The 12,825-nt window shown below is 31.4% G+C and overlaps 1 protein-coding gene across 1 annotated transcript in view; it reads right to left on the reverse strand.

Moving 5' to 3' along the window:
* Positions 1–549: 549 nt before the first annotated feature.
* LOC126773267 (uncharacterized) overlaps positions 550–12,825 on the reverse strand; it is a 129,895-nt gene continuing 117,619 nt past the window's right edge. The window contains exons 4-7 of the mRNA XM_050494087.1: positions 12,047–12,266; positions 11,271–11,445; positions 7,871–8,007; positions 550–779 (exon numbers count right to left, since the gene is read on the reverse strand). Of these exons, the coding sequence (XP_050350044.1) occupies positions 580–779; positions 7,871–8,007; positions 11,271–11,445; positions 12,047–12,266 (732 nt within the window). The 3' untranslated portion in view covers positions 550–579. The remainder of the gene's footprint in view (positions 780–7,870; positions 8,008–11,270; positions 11,446–12,046; positions 12,267–12,825) is intronic.

Genomic DNA, 12,825 nt, shown 5'->3' on the forward strand with positions numbered 1-12,825 from the left:
AGTACCATAGAATTTTCATGTGCATAGTTTGTGATTATAATTAATCTCTTGTCTAAGTTCACTGAAATTCCGCCACATGTGTATTCCATCAACCCGCATTGGAGCAGCGTGAAATAAGCTCCATACCTTCTCCTTAAAAAGGAAGAGGAGGTCTAAGCCCAGCAGTGGGACATTCACAGGCTGTTACTGTTAAGTAACTAAAGCATTTTATATAAAGGTATATTAGTATTATTATTTAAAAAAAACACTTAATTGTGTAAACCCTATTAAGCAATTTTTAATTTATTATTTTATAAATAATAGGTTATCACATTTAATCTTATTATATACTGATAGAAAGTACAAAGAACTCTCTCTGTACATGGAATACTAGATGAGTTCGACAAATAAGTTCAGTTTAACAAGTGCACAAACCAATTTTTACACATACACACATAATTTTCGTGATCCGTGTAGAATAGTTTTGAGAAACGTTAGGTTGTAAAATAAAACAGCGTAATATAAAGAAAATTTATTTGCAAGTAATTATTTATAATAATAATCTTTAAAATCATTAATTAATTTATTTACACATTTTTATCACGTAGGTAATAATATTACTTTAAAATGTTCGTTTATTTCGCCTTTGGCGCTAATACTACGAGTTAGTGCTGGCAACACGACCGAGATTGACAGTAATGGTGATCTCGTAACGAAAAACGTTACGAGGAACAACGTTGTTACTGTTTTTAACGATGGTTGAACTGTTGACACTCCAGCGTGTAGCTCTGCTAGGCTTTCTGCTGGAACAAATAATTTTGTATTAGGTTGACATAAAAAATATTTATTTGTTTGTAATAGCACACTTGCATACATGTAAAGCATTAAAAAAAAATTATAAAACAATAATAGTATATCTAATATGCATGTTAATTACAAGTGTACATAGCACTTTCAGATTCAATCTAATCAAATTCATATTAAAAGTAACAAAAAATCATCAGTAATTTTTAAAAATGTCAAAATTAAATAATAAATAAATTTATTGTTATAATAAAAAATCAATCGGCGAAATCATAATTAAAAATATAATATGTATTGTATCCAAGTCTAAGCATGAAAAGATATTTATAATTCTCTTTTTCGATACGAATGTTAAATATCCTTTGTCTCTATAATTACACTAGGTAACTAGAGTAATTATAGAGACAAAGGTTATAGAAAAAAAAGAGTAAGCATTGAACTAGATATCGATAGAAGGTTTTTCCGATAGCAATATTACATTTATTTGTCTGTCTCGTTGGTCTAGTTTAAATAGGTTATAAGGTCTTGATTTTAAGCCCCGGGGCGTGGCCAATAATAATAAAATTGGATTTTTTTGCCAAGAATTTTTCAACAGCAGAAGATTTCTTAGACTCTTTTCGGTTTTGTTTGGTGTGGGACACCCCATCCCATGGGGTTATGAGAGTAAGTAAATAGAGAGTGCGTTGTGTTTGTTCACTTATTTATGCATTATAATGTTTTGTTTTAATATATTTAAGCTTAAAACATATTTGTTGTAATATTTGTATTAATTCAGCTTCAAATCTTAATCCTTAGTAAGAGGTCTTTGCCAAGGGACGGAACAGCTGTTACTTGCGTACGTTCAGAATTTAATATATTTACGGCCTGTAACATTTGTATGTACAAATAAATTGATATTAAGATTTTATTTCGTACTTAACAAGAGTTGAATCAAGTATTTAATATCCGTAACGAAAATTTTATAAGGATACATCTATTATTTCTCATACTGTATCAATCAAGATCTTCAATAAGATAATATCGAATCAAATCGAAATATTGTTTATTCATATAGGCTTTTATAAGAAATTTTGAATTGTAATGTTACAGGATTTAAATTTACGCATTAATCGTATTTACGTTATATATATTTCGTAAGCTTGTTCCTTAATGAGACTAGATTTAAGTTTGATAGAAAAGTCAATAGCTATATTTCCATAGAACTTTTAACTCAAGTTCTACTTGAGATTAAGCCGATTTTAATTAAGATTAATTTATAAATTTTAAACACGGATAGCTTGCCATGATTAATAACAGTACTTAAATATAAAATAATTAAAATATGCAAGTAAATAAAAATATAACCAATACAAAAATAGAATGGATACCACAAATCAACACGTCTGGACATAAATATGACGGAAAAAATTTGTAGATACATTTTCAAACGCTGAAAAACAAAGCAATCAGTATTTATGTTGCAAGAATTATTCTAACCAATAATATTATATTAATTAAAATCATATTATGATGATGTAAGCCACATATTTCAGTTTCACTCATAGCACAGATTCATAAATATAATGACTCTGATACAAATTTGAACGAGGCTGTAAATAAAATACGAATTTTTAATATTTATAATGAGGTCTTGACGCTTCGATTTAACATTATTTTCCAAAAATATGAATATGATAATATGGCTGACCTGAAACGTATTTCAATTATTAGTAAATAAATATATGTATAAGAAAAATATATATATATGTATACTATAAATTGTGCTTATTTTAAATCTACAGTGCTTGTGTAAAATAATTGCTGTTATTTAATTTTTAATAATAACTCATTTTTTATCAAAAAGCATGTTTTAATTATTTTAAGGTTAATTATGTATTATACAAGAGTGGATAGAGCGGTAGCGGTATTATTTTTTTTTTATAGAATAGGAAAGCCACCTGATGGTAAGTGGTCACCAACGCCCATAGACATTGGAATTGTAAGAAATGTTAACCATCCTTTACATCAACAATGCGCCACCAACCAAGAGAACTAAGATGTTATGTCATTTGTGCTTTTAATTACACTGGCTCACTCACCCGTCAAACCGGAACACAACAATACTCATACCAAGTACTGCTGTTTTGATCATGATGTTTATGGTACTAGCTTTTGAATTATTGATTGAATTATATATAATTAATTATAAAATATATAAAAACAGAATAATAAAGATGTGTATCTAAAACAGAAACCTATTTAAATAAAGAAATAACGACCAGCAATTAAGTTTAAAAGAATAACGCAGCTCAATTTAAAGTTGCCGCTTTGTGTATACGTAATATTAAAACTCTTGTTGCAAATTTTGTTCTGTTGTTGTAAGCAAAAAGTTTCTTGCAATCATAATATTTGCTATTCCGTACACGTAGAGATGCTGTGTACAGTACTCAGTATTAGTCATCGAGTATTTTTCTAGACAAAAATAATTATAATTTTCAAGGATAAATAACGAATGATATCGTTAAATATAACGATTTTACAATTATGATATGACGGTTGGAGATATTTCTTTTAAAAAATATTTGTACTTGATAGAAATGGGAGTGTGTATCGCAAAATATAATATTTTTATTTTATTAATTATATTTACTGATTATTATTATTATTATATATAAATTTTATGTTAGAAAATATAAGTAAAGTTCAAATAGGCTGCTACACACTCACATTACACACTCGTTTTTTGGAATGTATTATAAGTAAACTGGGGTCCAATTCTACTAACAAATTGTCACTTGGTCGCAATCGTATCGTAACGTCATAAATATTCTATTAGTAGAATTTTCTCCCAGTTATGATTCAACTGAGGCTTATTTTAGTAAATAATATAAACGTATTATAACAGTTTGAATTAGTTCATTAGAAATGTCCCCGGTGGTATCGGATTATTGTTCCATCGGATAGTGTATAATATCCTAAAATCTTATAAATGAACAGTAAATGCTCATCGAAACATGTCGTTGACGTCCTTGATAAATGAAATCATAATATTTCAACATAAAACCCGAATACTGATAAACAAAAATCATTCATAAAACCAAATGATTACAGTTGAAAACACAATGAACAGACTAAAAATACATATTTTAACACCTGTAATTACAAAAACTTCTCACACCGTAACAAAACAAAACAAAAAATTACTTAACAGGTAAAAAACACAAATAGAATTATAAAATGCTTGTAAACTCGCCGGTGTGAATGCAGTAGCACTCTTTACTTGAATTTTGCAGATGTGAATTTTAAAGGTGAAATATAAATGAAATTATTCGCGAAATTGCGGCCACGTGCGTTTTGCTTCTGACGGCCCCTGGTACTCTGTCAGGAATAATTTTTTTAATTATACGGATGAACTTTTTCTTATTAAATGGTACAATAAAAAATACATGTGAACAAATGTATGTTATTGATATTTTTGAGAGTATATTTATTTAAAGAAAATGGTGATTTTTTTAAACGACTTCCAGTCAAAGAGTTTTGTCGTTAGATATGGCGATTTATTTTCGAGCGATTTTTGTCATACCTTTATTAAAGTAATATATATACTGTAGAAATATTATGGTACATAAAACTATCATTATTATTTTCTTTTTTTTTTATAGAATAGGAAGGTGGACGAGCATATGGGCCACCTGATAGTAAGTGGTCACCAAACGCCCTTAGACATTGGCATTGTAAGAAATGTCAACCATCGCTTATAGCCAATGCGCCATCAACCTTTGGAACTAAGATTTTATGTCCCTTGTGCCTGTAATTACACTGGCTCACTCACCCTTCAAACCGGAACACAACAATATCAAGTATTGCTGTTTTGCGGTAGAATATCTGATGAGTGGGTGGTACCTACCCAGACGAGCTTGCACAAAGCCCTACCACCAGTAAACGTAAAAGTATTATGACGTATAATAATAATTATCCATGAAATAAAATCAACATGATTTGATTACAGTACAGTACAGTAACAGCCTGTAAATGTCCCACTGCTGGGCTAAGGCCTCCTCTCCCTTTTTTGAGGAGAAGGTTTGGAGCTTATTCCACCACGCTGCTCCAGTGCGGGTTGGTAGAATACACATGTGGCAGAATTTCGATGAAATTAGACACATGCAGGTTTCCTCACGATGTTTTCCTTCACCGAAAAGCACGAGATGAATTATAAACAGAAATTAAGCACATGTAAATTCAGAGGTGCTCGCCCGGGTTTGAACCCACGTTCATCGGTTAAGATTCACGCGTTCTTACCACTGGGCCATCTCGACTTATGACTGATTTGATTATCATTTAATATTACATCATTTAATATTAATTATTATGAATAGTTGATTTCATTACTATTGTTTTAAGCAATTAACGTAGCGTGTGGATGCTTACTACTGTCTAGCTTCAATTTATATTGACACTAATATAATACCATCTCGAATCAATATATAATTACTTAATTTTAACCTAAAGTCCAAAACAAACAGGTCAAGCTAAATAAACCCGCTTAAAAAAAGAACACCGTTGAGGAGAATGCTTGGGGCATATCCCACCACGATCTAATGCGAATTCCTAATTACACGTGTATCTGAATTACAACCGACACATTTAGGTTTCATCACGATAATGTCTGGTATAACCTCCCGACCTCCGTTTTCCCCACCACTTACAATACGGGTACCTTCAAATCAAGAGTGAATAGGCATCTCATAGGCAAGCGCGCTCCACCTTAGACTGATTTTTTTTATATAGAATAGGAAGACGGACGAGCATATGGGCCACCTGATGGTAAGTGGTCACCAACGCCCTTAGACATTGGCATTGTAAGAAATGTCAACCATCGCTTACATATCCAATGCGCCACCAACCTTGGGAACTAAGATTTTATGTCCCTTGTACCTGTAATTACACTGGCTCACTCACCCTTCAAACCGGAACACAACAATATTAAGTACTTTTGTTTTGCGGTAGAATATCTGATGAGTGGGTGGCACCTACCCAGACGAGCTCGCACAAAGCCCTACCAAAGCACCAGTTATATAGACTGTATCTTCACTTTTCATCAGGTATGATAACAGTCAAGCGCTAGTCTATACATTAAGAAAAAAAAGAAAAAATATCACCTTGCCTATATTAGGATATGTAATACTAGTAATATCGACTGCAATATAATAAGTTCCCTTAGTACTGTTAACAGTGTATATAAATGAGTACGTAAATGACAATGTCTCATTTCTGGTAACCTCCTCTCCTCCTATCTTTATAAATGTTACTTTGTTCCGCCAATTATTGTAATTGTTTATTTAATGTTCTAATGAGAAATAAAGTTCTTTAACCCGATGGCTGTAATAATATAATTAATAAATATGATTAATGGCTTAAGTTAATATGAATAACGTTATTTGAAACACTTAATATAATTATAATAGCTGTTAATTTTATCAAAACGCATTAGTGGACTTATTGTCTACCGCTAAATAGCAACACGTTATATCGTTATGATCCGGTTTGTAGGCTAAAGTAACGAAACTGTACGAAATATTAAACTTCCCTTACAACGCCAATGTGTAACCAACCTTGGGAACTAAGATGTTATGCTCGTGAACACTGGCTTGCTCGCCTTTTAAACCGGAACACATACAATGATTACTATAGAACGTTAGAATAATTACTAATCAAGTTATTTTATTAGTATTATTTAAATTATTATAATTAGTTTTAGTTCGTATTGACACAAATTGTATAATCAATCAATCGAGTTAAATTGGGAACTAGTTATGACTTTGTAATAATGTTTATCAAATCTGATGATTTGTAGGCGTTATTTATATAATATATTTGAGTACATAAAGCGATTTGAAAAAATATAATTTATTTACTTAACAGTTACTTAAATGATTGATGAAATGGTCACTAGGTTACAATTTTCTAAAATAAAACAGATTCGAACACATCCCCGTAAAGTATTTTCTAATATTTATTTTTCTTGATATATATATATATTTTGTATATGTGTTCATTTCGTCTTCTGTTCATTCAAATTCATTTATTTTAATTAGCACAACTTTCTGCTGTGCATATCTAAAACCAGCTTTACTTGCCCGTAAAAAGACCACACAAAAAAAAAAAAAAACAAACCATACAATCGCAACAACTAAAAATCGACACCGAACGAGAAACGCCGCAAAGCGCGAACGCAAAGCCACAAAACTATCACTCGCGATTCATGGCTTCTCTGGTTTTCGCGAGAGCGCGAGCGGGTATAAATTGCTTGGTAGAAATTTTAGCATTGAACATGCCTCTGTACAATATATATTTAATGCTATGCACTTATGTGCTTAATAACTCTTGATATTTTACTATTGTAACACACACGCGCACGTAATCGCAGTTTAAATTTATTTAAAGTAACAAAATTAGACTTAAAAATATGTAACTTAGTTTACCGAGACTATTACGTTTCTTATCAAATCATAATAGTTAAAAAAAAAACATTTACAACTGATCGAGATTCCGGTGGTATAGTTGTTACTATTTTTAATAAATACAAAATGTTTGAATAACATCTAGTTAAATATTACATGAGTTTCAGAAATCATTCAATTCATTCATTTTCGTGAGATACATTCTATTCAAATAAGACCTCACTAATTCAGCGGAATTCTATTTAAAATAGAACTTTTGCTGTTAAATTGTTATCAGGTAAGTAAGACTTTATAGCTATATTACTACTTCGACTATCTGACTTTCTTTAGAAAATCAAAGTCAAATATCATTTATTTAGGCTCTTAAAAACACTTTTGAATCAATTTACAATTTTAATTCAATTATAAAACTACAACCGGATGAAAACCGGTTTTTGTGAAATTTATCGGTTATAAAAAACTCAGCGCCTACTCTTTTTAACAATAAAAGAATTACATATAGAAATCATATTCAATTATATTTATATATCCTGTATGAATATAAATGAATACTAACTTTTATAATAGGCCTTATTTTTTTAACATGACATCTATTGACAGACCTTTCGTGTATATTATTAGAGTATGTTATTAAAAAGGGTAATTACCGTTGAGCACGTGTACAGAAACAGTATGAGGCCTTGCTCCCCGAACAGCGCAAGTGTAATTGCCAGCGTCGCTGCTGTTCACGCGTGCTAGCCTGAGCACGCTGTCAGCACCACCTGGCACTTGCTCCGTTTTTACGCTGTGAACAAAGGTATTACTTAGTTACTTTTTAATTGGGTGAATAGCTTTTTATTTATAGACACCAAAACTATTCTTTTCTCTTTTACAAGATATGACTTTTTAACTTAGCGGTATTGCATTTTGATATAAAAAAATATGTTGAAAATATGGGTTACACTCTATACAACATAAATCCCATTTACCGCAAGATATTATCGAATGCAATCAACCGATATGATATATAAGAAAATTCATTAATAAAATCCTATGTATGTAGGAGCCGAGATTGTCGAGTGGTTAAAACGCGTGATTCTTATTTTAAAATTGCGGGTTCAAATTAAGGCACCATCACTCACTTGTCATGTACTTCATTTTTGTTTATAATTCATCTCATTTCTAAAAGTGAATCTTATGTATATAGTCAAGGGTCGCGGAGCGATATAGCGATATGGTCCTCAACCGCTTGAGGACCAAAAACACTGCGCCGGGTCTGTATAGGGTTCCTGGGTCACGGTAGCATATGCAAGCGATCCCGAAAGGACGTATATTTATCGCTGGTTTTTTAGTCGGTCTTCCGGCGTAATCTGCAGCAGTGAATCCTATATACTACTTTATGTGAGTACACGCGTAAATGCTTTTTACCAGATATATATAAAAAGGCATGATTGTAACAATAACACTTAAATATATATTTGTTAAATATTATGATTCTTTATTTAGAAGTTAATTTAGTTTTTGGTAATTCACTCATCTGTATTATATAATTAAAACTATCGTTCGTCGATTATTATACCAGTCAAAAGATTATTTTCTTTTAATCTTCTGTGGGCATGTAAAATACACACTTCATTTTAATATATTTTCTAAGCGATTACAATTAATTTGAGTTTACGAATTCTGTTTTTTTATTTATAATAACAATAGATATAACTATATACTGACCCTTATAAATATCTTACTCAAAAATGTGTATGGATTTTTACTTAAAATAAATAAAAAAAGGTTAAGAAGTTTTAATAAGAGTTAAAAACTCTTTTTAATTATTTTAAAAGAGTAATTTCAATTTCGGAATGTAGAATCGAAATAAACCGGCCAGATACTGTAGTTACTATTTTTTAACAATTAAATTACATCGGTATGTTTATTAAATAATATATATCTAACTTTTTAACTAACTTAAATTTACTTACAAACATATCTCCCTCTCTGTCATTATTGATTTATCATTTGAAAGAAGAAGACACAGCATTGTTTAACTAATCACGCGCATAAATTTATAAGTAACGCTGTTAGCTCTTAAAAACAGTATAATATTTAATATTCTATTACAATAAAACGGATATTCTTATAGTGGAATCTCGAAACCGTCTGGAGATCTCACAATTGAGGCTTTAAGGCTAATTTATGAAGGTGTCATGTCGAGGTAGATGAAGCGGCCGTAAAGCCATTATTTATTTATAACCTCATTTATTCTGTGCACGTGCGAAAAGGTTTAGCAATGTCATATCACATTTCAAAGTACCTGATATAATATGAAAATATATTTTAGCTTCTTTTGAGGGGTAAGAGAGGATCATCCATCAACGCTGGAACACATTGAACCAGAAATACGCTATAAACAGATTTCGCTTTTCAGACGAGGTTAAACTGTCAAAGGTGATATTTTCCTTTATGAGTCATGAATGGTCGTTTCAGCTTAAAATATTAATTTTACTTATTTATACATATATCTTCAACGAGATATTTAACAAATTAAAGTTAATGTTCCACTGCCGAGTATTAATAGTCTGCCAATCCGCTTGATTAGAGATTTGCGGCTTATTCAACCACGCTGCTATAGAAGCAGGGTGTTGGATACACTGTGGTATAATTTTATCGTATATATTGAATTATAAATACAAATTAAGTACGAGAAAACTCAATGAAACTTAACCGAGCTTAATGCCGGCTTTGGTTAAGATTTTGCCACTGAGCTATCGGATCTATCTATTAGTTAAAAACGTTATCTTTAAAACAACTACTATAAAAATAAATTACTGTATATATATAGGTCCAATATTGTACACACTAAATTATATATAGAGGTATGATTTTTATTTTGTTAGTTTTTTAAGTTATTTTTTATGTTATATAGTTTTGAAGGTATATTTTTATTACCCATGGACCTAAGGATAGCAAAATGATGGTAAACGGTCACCAATTGTATCAGTCATTGATATCGGCGATGTAACAAATTAATATTAGTCATTCCTTACATCGCTAATGCACCACCAATCACACTGTCTCACTCACCCCTTAAACTACATCGTTACTAAGTATTGCTGTTTGGTGGTAGAATATTTGATGAGTGGATGGTACCTATACAGAGGCAGGGCTTGCACGTAGTTCCACGGAGTCTGGAATATACAAGTGTGTACACTTCCGTGCTTCGAAGAGCTTAAAAAAGCCGTTAGTCCTGAACTCTTTCCGGTCTTATTGAATCTGTGTTTGCGCACACACTTGTGCATTTAATATGTCCTGCGCAATCAGCTTAGCTCTCTTGAGATTGGCAACCGTGACCAAAGTCGGTCAGGAGGTCATCATCGATTATTCCGTGAAATTTTAATTGATTTATTGTTATATAGTTGTTACTGTCTCAACAATCTGCCACGAGTATGTCTTGAATTGTGATTTACTTATTTGTGAAGACTTGATTTCTTAGTGGCTTTAGTTTACTTTGATATTTAAATTTGTATTTTTTAACTATTTCTCTTCCGGCTAATAAATAAATATATCTTGAAACAGGGATCGGTGGATACACGTGTCAGTGGAAAATTATGTAAATTAATCATCTTAAATTCAGTGGCATTAGACACACGCAAGTTTCCTCATGATGTTTTCGCTTACCGCCGAGTGGAGGATGAATTATAAACACAAATTAAGTACATGAAATTTCAATGGTGCTTTTCTGGGTTTGAGCCCGCATATAGCAATCATAGCAATCAGGCGTTCTAAGCACTGGGCCATCTCGGCTCTAAACACAGTATTAATTCTTATCCCAATTAATATTATTTTTAGTAAACGCGTTTTCTATAAATATCAATTAAGTCAGTTAAATAATACTTGAAAGAAAATAATACTTGGAAAATACTTTACAGAGAAGAACATCTTGGAGCGTTCGGTAAAATCTATTAGGCCAGTTCGAGCGGAGATATCGTTTGATCCAAATGTTATATTTTTTAATATTGAATAAAAATAAAATGTCTGGTATTAAAATGTGTAGCTAGTTATGTAAGCATTTACCTTATTCCACCTCTTGTAGTATCAGCATTCAGGGCCCTTCCTTCGTGTAGCCAAGTAAGCACGGCCGGTGTGTCCACGTGACGCGCTCTGCACACCAACGCTAATGTTGACTCAGCCTCATAGTATTTTTCTTGGAGCGGACCACCTGCTTCGTCGACTACCCACACTTGTGGAGCTAATGTCAGGCAAAAATATAAATATATTGATTTTTATTTGTACTCTTATTGTTTTAGAAATGTATAAATTTTATCATAAATAGTGATACTAATATAGTGTACGTTCAGTTTACATTAAGTCAACTCTTAATAGACGGTTTTTTATTTAAAAATCACTAATAAAACAAGAATAACGAAAACGTTACATAAAATCTAAAATTGTTGATTATTTTTAAGATTAACACTCGTGATGTCATAGGTTATTGAGACAAAAACAAAAACGTAATTATTATATTTACAAATAATCAAGGATTGTCAAAAGCGATTTTTTCGTAAAACCATTCCGTTTTATTTTTATAAAGGTAAAACTTTTTGCGGTTACTACATTTTCTTACCGCAGAATATACACGTTGCACATACAGAATAGAAAAAAAAAATATGAGAATGAGATTTTCGCCACGAGTAAGGGACCCAGTTGAAATCTGAAAATTTTCTGGCTTTAAACGCCCTCATAAATAGCCCGTTTAGTAAGAAAGATAATCTACAATTAGTACCATTAAACGCTGGAGAAACCGTCCATAACTAGTATAAAATATAAACGTACTCTAGTAATGTACTTACTATTCACATGGAGATAAGTCCTACTAACTCTAGGGGGATGTGTTGATATTTGACATTCGTAAACTCCTTCGTCATCAGGTTTGATTTCCCTGATGAGTAGTCTCCAATTACCGGGATACCTCTTCCCAACTGATACCCTGTTATCAGCTGCATATGTAACAGCTCCAACAGTTAGAAGCTCTGGAATGTCATCTCTGCCTCTTCGACGAACCCAAGATACCTAGCAACATAAGAATCAGTCATTTTGTATTTATTTATTGTTTGTGTACTTGCATTTCAGATTCATTATCAGGGATAGCTTTTTTAATTAAATCGGTAGGTGAACTAACAAATGGGCCACCTTACATAGACATTGGCGCTGTAAATAATATTAACCTTTACTTACAATACATGTAATACATGTAATGTTATGTACATTCCCAAGGTTGGTGGCGCCTTGGCATTGTGCCTGTAGATTCACTGGCTTGCTCATCCTTCAAAACTAAACATAAAAATACTGTGTACTGCTGTGGCTGATAGAATATAGAGAAAAAAAAACAGACGGTCAATTGGTCAACTTGACACTGTCTATAGATTTTATATAAAATAATTGAAATTACTTATCGTTTTATACAAATGGTAAATTTAATTGTATCTGTAAATGTATTGGTATTTTTTTATTATTTATAATAGTTGTAAATAAAGTTAAGACTCAACCGAATTTGATCTTTAAATGTCAAAAGTTAAAATTAAGCGGTTTTTAATATTTAACGATTCACGTACAAAGAACAATGAGAAAA

The sequence above is a fragment of the Nymphalis io genome, chromosome 14 (genome assembly GCF_905147045.1).
Source record: "Nymphalis io chromosome 14, ilAglIoxx1.1, whole genome shotgun sequence".
NCBI lineage: Eukaryota > Metazoa > Arthropoda > Insecta > Lepidoptera > Nymphalidae > Nymphalis > Nymphalis io.